The 10,150-nt window shown below is 49.4% G+C and overlaps 1 protein-coding gene across 1 annotated transcript; it reads right to left on the bottom strand.

The window, feature by feature from the left end:
- Positions 1-240: 240 nt before the first annotated feature.
- Positions 241-7,050, bottom strand: TENT5A (terminal nucleotidyltransferase 5A). The gene is made up of 3 exons (XM_082048054.1): positions 6,909-7,050; positions 6,152-6,668; positions 241-5,138 (listed from the first exon to the last, which is right to left on the bottom strand). The coding sequence occupies exons 2-3, from the start codon at positions 6,584-6,586 to the stop codon at positions 4,359-4,361; spliced, it is 1,215 nt and encodes a 404-aa protein (XP_081904180.1). The 5' UTR covers positions 6,587-6,668; positions 6,909-7,050; the 3' UTR covers positions 241-4,358.
- Positions 7,051-10,150: the final 3,100 nt, after the last annotated feature.

Genomic DNA, 10,150 nt, shown 5'->3' with positions numbered 1-10,150 from the left:
CGCTAGGGTGAGTATTTTTGGCACCAGCCGGGGAGGTTCCTCCACAGCGGAGTGCAGCCAGTCAAAGTTGGCTGGCACAAGGCAGGGCTTCTCAAAACGCCTTGTGCTCCAATAGGGAAGCAGCTGAGCGCTGCTCTTCTCAGAAAAGTGCTGCCCTTGTCCTTTTTTAATGAAAGTAAACTTGGTATTCATTTGGAGCAGGCCAGGGCTATTTCAGACACGGAAGACAGCAGACACAAATCAATAGAAAAAAATAACTTCTTTTTATTTACAAAAAAAATCCAAATATTGGATGCTGTAAACAAAATTCACAATCTGTTCCCTCTAGAGTCTGCTTTCTATCAGCTCTTTTTTCTGTCTGTGACAAAGCCTATAGTCAAAACGTTCCAAAAGAGCAATCCAAGGAGCAGTTTGCTGCAACAGGATGCCTTGCAGGAGGCAACAGTTGTAAGGAAATCTGAGGGAAAGCAAATCTGCACACTCCTACAGACTGCAGGAGCCTGCAGTGCTTTAGCCAAGCTGTCTTGAAATTTGCAGGTTGTTTTTTTTTTACTATTTATTTTGTTAGCAAACCATTATTACAACAGCAAAACAGTACACTGATTTTCTTTCTTGCAAGGGAAACTCTCTGCATAAAGAAAACCATACAAAAGAATATATTCAAATAGGAGCTGAATATGCAATAACAATTTTTTCCTTTTCTGTGCAGTTTTATCTAACACACTTCATTTTCTCAATTAAAAAAAAAAAAAAAGCATTTTGTTAACTGGTAGCAGCTTCTGACATGATGCAAACCAAGCATTTAATCAGAGGTGTTTAGAAGATTTGTGTGAAGGCCTTTGTGCAAGATAAAAAATATTATAAGTGCAAGAAGAGAAACTAGAAAAATATCAAATTTTTGGTCTTCTAATTGCCCTCCTATTTTTAGAAGAAAAGTTCTTGCATTTGGGAGGACAGCTACATCTAAGGAAAAACAAAAATCCCATTTCAAAGCTCTCGGTTGTTTCACGATTGCTACATTTAACCAAGTTTAGCACCCTGTTGGTTAGCAGCAAATTCAGCTGCAGCACAAACAGCTTTACTGTAATCAGGTCAATGTTTTTAATCAGTTCAGCTCTTTAAAAGGGGCACTGTCTCTTGTAGTACAAGTTCTAACCTTACAACTGATTGGATGGGAAAATCGAAGTCTACAAAGCAAGAATGCGGTTGTTAACTTTAAAAGTACCAGTGTGTTGAAAAGGTGGAGAAAAACCAGTTAAAAAAAAATCAGACTTTATGGAGGGGAAGGTGTGCAAACCACAGAAATAAACCAGCTTTGAAAAGGGGTTCTTATTTCACGCTTGGCCTGAACTCATGCCTTCTTCCCACCTCTAACACCAGGCACCTTTTAAGCTACCAGTCACAGATAAAACAAAGCTCCACCAGTTCCACCACTTGATCATTAACATATGCAAAACAGATCCGGAATACCTATATAATATATATAAAAACATATTATATATGTATCAAAATGCAAACGCTGAAAGGTGCGGTTTAGCTCAGAGCCCTGCTGCATGCACTATAAGGTAACTAGCTGCTGTCAATCATTAAAAAAAAAAAAAAAATAGCTGAGAGGAATTAAAACTTTCTTTCAAGCAACAGAAAAAAAAGGGGTCCTTCCAAGGAAAAATACATTGTGTCACGTACTATCAGCGTCCTGCGGCTGTGGCACAGCTATAGATTCTCAAACCCTTTTAAAAGAGCGGATGACTCATTTATTTGCTGCAAATAGTTGTGGCCAGAGAAGACATACCGCATTACCAGCTGATCCTATTTCCCCAGCCCTCCCCATAGCTTCCGCTACCAAACCCTCCGAGGAGCTGGAGGAAAAGAGAGATTTGGGGCCAGGAGCAGCCAGGGGGCTGGGGGGGACCCCGTGGGGACCAGGGTTGAGATGGGAGGCTGCAGCTAGCCCCGGAGGATGGGATGGCATGGGATGGGACGGGACAGGACGAGACGGGACGGGACGGGATGGGATGGGATGGGATGGGAAGGTGAGGACGAGGTCTGTGAGCAATGAACCAGCTCTTAGGTTTCCTGAAGTGCTCACAGAGAAGGTGCTGCAGTAAACAAATCCGGTTCCTGTTAAATCGCCTCCACTGTGAAAAGTACAAAGGGCGACAAAAAACAGATGGACCTTACTCGATCAGTAGGGAAACAGCCAGGACACGGGTCCTCTCCCTTGCCCCTGCCTCCTCCATCGAGTGTCAGACCCTGCCCGCAACCAGGCAGGGCACAGCCAGTCATCCTTCAAAAGCTTAAGTTCCCCCCCCCCCCTTTTTTTTTCCTCCTCAGTAAGAAAAAGCAAAATATTAGAGTCAAGTGTCACTTAGTCATTAGGTTGTCAAAGCCCAACAAAGAATTTAACACCTTCAGAGATGGCACTGAAGTGAAAACAACAGCGGAGGTTGATTTTTTTTTTTTTCCCCTGCTGGTCTTTTGGGAGAGGAAATGAGAGTGAATAGTTATTGTTCCAATGTAAAGTGATTCCATTTAAATAAAGTACAGTACTGAAATTGTAAATGCAGTGTGACAACCAGATCAAAGATGTTTAATATTTGCATAAAAATATATATAATATATATATAAAATATAATTTTAAGCAATCGTGCAACACTCTTAAAAAGGGTTCATTTCACATTTGCTAAATTCTAGTGGTCCTGGAATGCATAACGCATTCTATTAAAAATACTCCTTTAAATATTAACAATTAGTGTTCAAATCACCAACTAATACAATATTCTTTAGCTGTCAGGGGGTTTAAATAAATCTATCTTTGATCCATGTTCCACTGAATTACACATCATGGAGGTATGCAGTCACAACATTAGTGGGTTAAATGTCAAAATGGCATTACAGTACAAAATAGTTAAAAAAAATCAGCTAGTCATATGCTTTTCCATCTGTGGAATTATTATGGCTCACAAGCAACCCACTGAATTACTGTAATCCTTGTTCTTGCAACCAAAGACATTATCTGAATCCCACCTTAATCCTGACTGGTTCATTTACTCCAAATTTCTCAGGTGTGGGTTAAAAATTCACTGCAAGGTGCCCACTGTCCTATGACATCCTGTTGCAAACTGGAAAACACATAGTACTTTATTTAAACATTCCTTAATTGCTACATTTTCCTAGACCACATTAATATATATTGTGTGTGTACATATATAGATATACACCTATAACATGTACATATATACACACACAAACATATATACACACATACACACACGTACCTAGGATAACAGCACACTGACGTAACATTAACTCTATACAGGTATTTGCCAAGAAAAAAAATAGGGCATTTCCTCCACCACTTATTCACAAGCTTATGGGTTTTTTTTTGTTTTAATCTTTGTGTCCCTGATAAAACAAAATGCATGGTTAAACCACAAAACTATATTTTTTCTCACTTCAAATTTTATGAAGGCATCAGGCACTTTTGATTACTGTTGGTGTGTACAAATATAGCAACATCTTTCTTTTCTTTTTTATATATCTATATATATACTCTACTGTATCTTCTTTGCTTGGATAACTTATTTGTGAAATCTTTGGTCCTTGAGTATATTCTGTTTGTCACAGCTGCTTTTCCTGCATTCTCACATTTTTAAAATGTGAGGCATGCACACAGCTGGAGATAATGGACTTTGTCATCATACGTGTGTCTGTTTTTATTACTGTACCAATCCACTACCATTCATTTGGAGCAAGCTGTTTCTGGTAAAGCGTTCTAGTCAAGCAAGCTATACATTCTACACAGTCAATCCATAGACGGCACTTGCTGCAAGCCCCAAATGCAGTAATTCCAATATACATTTTTATTCAGCTTATCTCTGCTTTATGCCTCTAACTTTTAAATCCTGAATATATATAGAATTGTTTTTTGTGAATTTTTTCTTTTTGTTGTTTTTTTGTTTTGTTTTGTTTCTTTCATATTGTCCCTTTTGCAAATCCCATTCTACAGTAAGAATAAAAATAAAAGAAAATAAGGCTTTCCCATCTTCTTTATGCCAAAGCTATGGGAGCAGATATTGCCAACCCATATTGTCATCAAGCATTCCTCCCTCGCTTACTTCAGGGGAAGCTGGTTGCTTTTAATGACAGGCCTCTTGTGCTCTGGGGTAGGATCCAATTATTCTGGGGTTCTTTCTTGATCATGCTCCCGCTATTTATTACAAGAACCACAAGCTTTTCCCAGGCTTGAAAACCAGAGCAGATCATCATTGCACAAAACACCCCATTTCAGAGGGGCGCGTTGCCCCTTCCTACATCTTAGAAAACGTTCTCCCCACCAGGTCTACTAATTTCTGTCCTTAATTACAGGGCAGCCAAGTAGAGTATGTGTGCTGCTGGCAAGGGAAAACCGTCTGAACCTGGGCAATATAGTAATTGCTGAAGTTGGCATCTGCTACGTATGGGGCTGGCTGGTAATAGCAGGTGACATTGGCCACATTGGGGATGATATTTTGCTCGGCTAGGACCCGGATGGCCAGCATGGTGATCAGATTCAGAGTCTGTCTCCTCTCATGTCCCATCAGGCACACTGTGCTCTCATTCACCACACCGTGAAGGGTCATGAGATAGTCATACTTGCGGTCCTCTAATCCCACAAAGTGGTTCTGCAAGTAGGACTCCAGCTTTCTCTGCTGTTCTCCAATGTCTGAGAAGTCAATGAAAAACCTCGAGCACATGTACCTCTGCAGGGACTTAATCTCGGATTCGGAGGCAGCCCTAAAGCCCCTTACCAAAAGGTTGCAGTACTTCAGAAGACCACCTCCTCTGATTTCTTCTGGGTTTCTGGTGGCGATTATTTTGTTGCAGAGGTGATCAAAGGCTTCCTGGAAATCCCCATAGACGCTCTCACCAATGATAGTTGGGTGAAAAGTTTCAGTCATCGGATTCTCTGAGCACTCATAAAAAAGCAGCAGGGAGTCCAGCTTGATTTGAAAGGAATCGACACTGAATTCAAACTGCCGCCTCAGAGAGTCCACAAATTTCAGTTCCACATTTTTGCCACTGTTGTTGGACAGGGAGATGAGACTCCATCGGTCTGAATCATTGCATACTTTTACCATTTTCTGCACATAAGCCTCCTATAATTGGAAAGACAAAATGAGCAAATCAAGGCACAGATGCAAGAAATGTCCCCTTTGCTGCATTTGTTCACATTTCTCCCCCCCCCCCCTTATATGCCATCCTAGCATTTTATAAAAGATTTCATGGAGCCTGCAGATACAAACCAGAGAATAAACAATCTGTGTTTGGAGTTATGTCATTGCAAGGGGATAATGGGGAAGGACAATTTTCTGGGACTGTGTCATGCAAGGGGAGCATATGGCAACACTGTTTCTTTCAGTCTCTTCTAAATACATCTACACACAAAATACATGGCACACACGCCAAATATCCATGCTCCCACACACAAAAGGTCACCGCTACAGTCACATAAGAAATCTTTCTTAGCAGTTTCCACTTCTCTCTCCCCTCTCCACAAAAGACACAGCAAGTGTTCACTCTCCTCAGTCCTGCTTTTTTCAGTGCAGGTTCCACAAGTCTGCCCCATATTTCAAAAAATCACACTAAAAAAATATTAAAGGCATTTGGAATTCAGCCTAATTAATTCGAGCAAACTGTCTCTGAGATGAGAGAATATGCCTCTCCGCTGGGGCATTTAGCATACAAGAAAGTGTGCCTTGCAGACGGTGTTTCCTTCTTGCAGATGTTAGAGCCATGTAAGTTCCCCCCAGACACCCCGTGAACCGCGTCCGGCAAATCAAGCTGCCGCAGAGCCGAACGGGGAGATATGCAGCGCCTTGCACACACACGCCCCGCTAAGTCAGTGCTCCTAGCAAATCAAGCGAGAGAGGGGAAGGAAAAGACTAATTAATCCCGAGGAGCCCCGGCCAGGAAGCTTTACCACACACTCCTCCTCGGTCTTAAGCGTGGGTTGGAAAAATCACTCACGGTCCCTGTGGATCTCGGGGTGCGGGGCGGGAGCTGCGTTCCCAGAGCACCCCTCCACCCCCGGAGGGGAAAGTGCCCCGTTCCCCCCAGGCAGGCGCTTGTACCTGCCCACTCCTGGCGCCTGGGCACAGGGCAGGTTTACCTTGAGGGTGAGCGGCGTGATCTTCTCCTTGTTCACCCCCTCGGGCAAGAAATCCAAGAGGCAGTCCAAGACCACGTCCTTCACAGTCTGAAACTCGGCTTCCCCTTTGAGGTCGGCGCAGAATATGAGGTCCAAGTCCTTGTAGCCCAGGCCGCTATCCTGGTGCAGGACGTGGCTGGCGGCCGAGCCGTTGAGCCGCACGTCCCGCAGGCCGATGCCCTTCTCCTCCAGCCGGCTGCGCACCACCTTGACGATCTGGCGGGGCTGCATGGCGAGCGTGGGGAAGTTGCCGCGGCCGTGGATGGGGATGGTCTCACTGAGGATGCGGTCCAGCCGCTGCACTTGCTCCCAGCTCAGCACGTTGCAGTGCGCGCTCTCGCAGCCGCCCGCGTAACTCCCGCTGGGGCTACCGCCGGCCTTCTCATCGTCTGCCATGGTGCGCGGCCGCCGCCTCCCCGGGCTGGATGGCACCACTCGGGCTCCTCACTGCCCCCCCGGGGCCCCTCTCCCTCCGTGCCTAGCAAAAGGGGAGGAAAAGCGAGCGGTCAGCAGCGGCGCGCACCCAGCGCCGGAGCTCCGCTCCCCCTGCAGCCACCCCGCACCGCCGGACGGTGCCCACGGTCTCTTCCAGCGGGAAAGAGGAGGGGACACACCTATTGAGTATATTTAACAAAACAAAAACAAAAAAAGGAGAGGGAAGAAAAATCGCCCCAGAGCCAGGCCAGGCAGTGCTGCAGGGCAGGGGAAGGCTCCCGACCTGCAGAGCCGCCGCTTGCGCCGCTCTCCGCGCCCCCACCGGGGCAGAGGCTGACCCACGCCGCCCGCCGCCCCGCTCGCTGCTGCCGGGGGCTGCCGCCGTCTCCGGAGCTTTCGCAGTTCTGCCCGGGAAAGGTCCCCAGTAGTTTTTATACGGGGTTCCTCCGCTCTTCCGGGGCTCCGAGTCACGACGCCCGCGTCCCGCCCCCTCCATCTGCATGGCCGGCCTCGGCGGTGCCCCCGGCACGCCCACGCCCTGCGCACCCACGGGCCGCCCCGTCGGCTCCCCGCCGCCGCAGCACGGCACGGCGCGGTCCGCCCCTCCGCACCGGTGAGCCGCCCTGCGCGGCACAGCGCGGCCGCCCCGCCCCACGCGCGGCCCCGCTGGAAAACCCGCGCAGCGCAGCCTCCCCCAGCACGGTTTTGGCCGCTGGCCAATGGGGGGGGCAACAAGTGTAATCCCCTACCCTGCACCCGCGGGAGACGTGGACCCCCCCCGGCTCCTGCCGTGCCAAGATGCGCGCCCCCAGGCACCCAGCTCCGCGCTGCCATTCATTCCTAATTTTTTTTTTTTTCCCTGCCTTTTTTACCACCGCCTCCCGACGTTCCCGGTCATCCCAGGCACAGCCAAACTTCATACCAGAGCGCCGGAATTTGGCAAAGGCCCCGCTCCGAGCAGATGCCGAGGATCCCGGACAGTGTGGTTTGAGCTGCTCAGCTCCTGACCGAGATTTTCAAAGCCGCCTGCGGCAGCGCAGCAGCAGCGCGTCCTGCCTGCCCTTCCCTCCCGCCTTCCCTCCCTCCTTGCTCGCCGGCGCGGGGGGAGGATAGAAATCCCGAAGAGCACGAACGAGTCAGTGCTTTGCAGGGGAGCACCCTGCCTATAAAGTACGACTTCGGTGGCTGCGCAGGGGAAAAATAACATGCATCATACATACATACATACTATATAAACATAAATTTTATTTTCAATTACATTTTAATTATTTTAATATTTTATTTAATAACTATGTGCCTACTTGTTTTTCACCTGTTAAAGTGTCACACATATAAATTTAAAACAGAGTAAGCGCAGCCTCCACCCCATCCCCGTATCCAACAGCACCCGCAGACTCCAGCCCCCGCGGCCCCGCTGAGTGTCCCGCGCAGCCCCGCAGGGCAGGCGCGCGGGTTGCGCGGGGAGAAGCGGGATGGGGGAGGGGGTGTGGGGGGGAAACGGCGTTGCGTCACCGCTCGCAGCTTTGTGACGCGCGGTGTGAGAGGCCAATGGGGGCGCGCGGCGGCGTGACGCGCTGCCTGCCTCACAGGCCGCTCCGACAAAGTGGGGGGCGGTGTGTGTGAAGGGGTCCGACGATGCTTACCGCCCCCTCCCCCCGTTTTAGCGCCCCTGCTTCCCCACTACCTCCTGCCGTGCGATGGGGCTGGGAGGAGGCTCAGCCCCGCGTGGCGCGGGGAAACCCCTGACCCAGGCGGGCAGGCACGGCTTACCCTCCCACCTCCCAAAATTTCCGTGTGTCCCGCAACGTGCTCCGTGTCCCCCCTGCTCCGGGGCGCAGGGCTGTGCAGGCCGGGACCCCCGCCGCCCCCCCCCCCCGCCGCCGTTGTCACTAATCGGAGCCGTGTGGCAAGGGCGCCCCCTGCCGGGCGCCGGGAGCTCTCCCGGAGATGGGTCACGGCCAGGGGGTGCGGGGTCAGGCAGAAATACTCCGCCTGGCAGTGGCAGAGAGTATTGAGGGGGGATTAAGCTTTGATTCACCGCCCAAACTCCTTAGTACTTCATTACTACAGTATGGCGCCGGGGCAGGAGCGCGGGTTGATCCTAGCTGCTCTGTGGGACGAGGGGTGGGGGTGACTTCACCCTGTCCAGCACCTCCACTTGGGTGCCACTCGCAGGGTGCCCACGGTGGGATAGCCAGGTGAACCTGAGTGTACCCGCTGGAACGGCAACCCAGCTGGCCAGGAAAAAAAAGTTTTATAGTGTTCTTTGCCAACACCTTTATAAAAAGAGAAGAAAGCAGGAAGCTTTTAAACAATGGATGTGTATAAGTGAATGCTGCTTGAAAGTAGCAGTGGAGTATCGTGCATCCACCAACATGCTGAATGGGCTTTGCCAGCTTATTCCTTTATTTAAAATAAGTACTCAGACTAAGAGGGGCAGCAGCTGGTTTGCTGAGAGGAGTCTGTAACCTGCTGCTGGGGGCCTTGAGTGACCAGCCACTGCTGCTCAGCACAGGGAGTCCCGGCTCTCTGCTCGGATGCGGAACCAGCATCTCCTCAAATGACCACATGCCCCATCCTGAGAGGACAGTGCCCAGCAGTGCCCATCTCCCTGAGGGGCACAGCTGGTGCCCGAGCTCCCCGGGCTCAGCCAGGTAGAGGCCGAGGGCAGGGGGCTCAGAGAGGGCTTGCCAGGGGGCTGCCCACCTGCAACACTGTGCATATTGAGGAAACTTGTGAAGGATAAAACACAACCAAGCTGAGCAAATTCCCATTACCAGACTGGCTTCACTCAGGTGAACCACAGCTCACTAAGGAACATGATTTAATCTTTCAAAGGGAGTAACTACCTTCGTATTTATAAGTAAATTATTGATATTGACAGGTTGACCATGAGTCAGCCGTGTGCCCTTGTGGCCAAGAAGGCAGATGGTATCCTGGGGTACATTAGGAAGAGAGAGGCCAGCAGGTCGAGGGCAGTTATCCTACCCCTCTACTCTGCCCTGGTGAGGCTACATCTGGAGTACTGTGTCCAGTTCTGGGCTCCCCAGTTTAAGGAGGACAAGGATCATAGGATCATAGAATGTCCTAGGTTGGAAGTGACCCACGATGATAATTGATTCCAGCTCCTGTCCTTGCATATGACAACCCCACCCTTCACACCATGTCTGTGGGCATTGTCTAGTCTCAAATACTTTTAGGCTTGAAGCTCCCTGGGGAGCCTGTTCCAGTGCTCCACCACCCTCTGAGGAGAGAACCCTTTCCTACTGTCTAACCTAAGCCCCCATGGCACATCTTCCTGCCATTCACTCTGTTCTGTCATTAGTCACTAGAGAGAAGAGTTTGGCACCTGCCCCTCCTCCTCCCTTTGTGAGGAAGCTGTAGATCATGATGAGGAACTGCTGGAGAGAGTCCAGTGGAAGGCTACAAAGATATTTAGGAGTCTGAAGCATCTTTCTTATGAGACTGAGAGAGATGGGTCTGTTCAGCCTGGAGAAGAGAAGGCTGAGAAGGGATCTTATCAAT

The sequence above is a fragment of the Streptopelia decaocto genome, assembly GCF_964273445.1.
Source record: "Streptopelia decaocto genome assembly, chromosome: 3".
Lineage (NCBI taxonomy): Eukaryota > Metazoa > Chordata > Aves > Columbiformes > Columbidae > Streptopelia > Streptopelia decaocto.
Note: the sequence above shows the minus strand (reverse complement) of the source record. Positions and strands in the feature narration are given on the sequence as shown.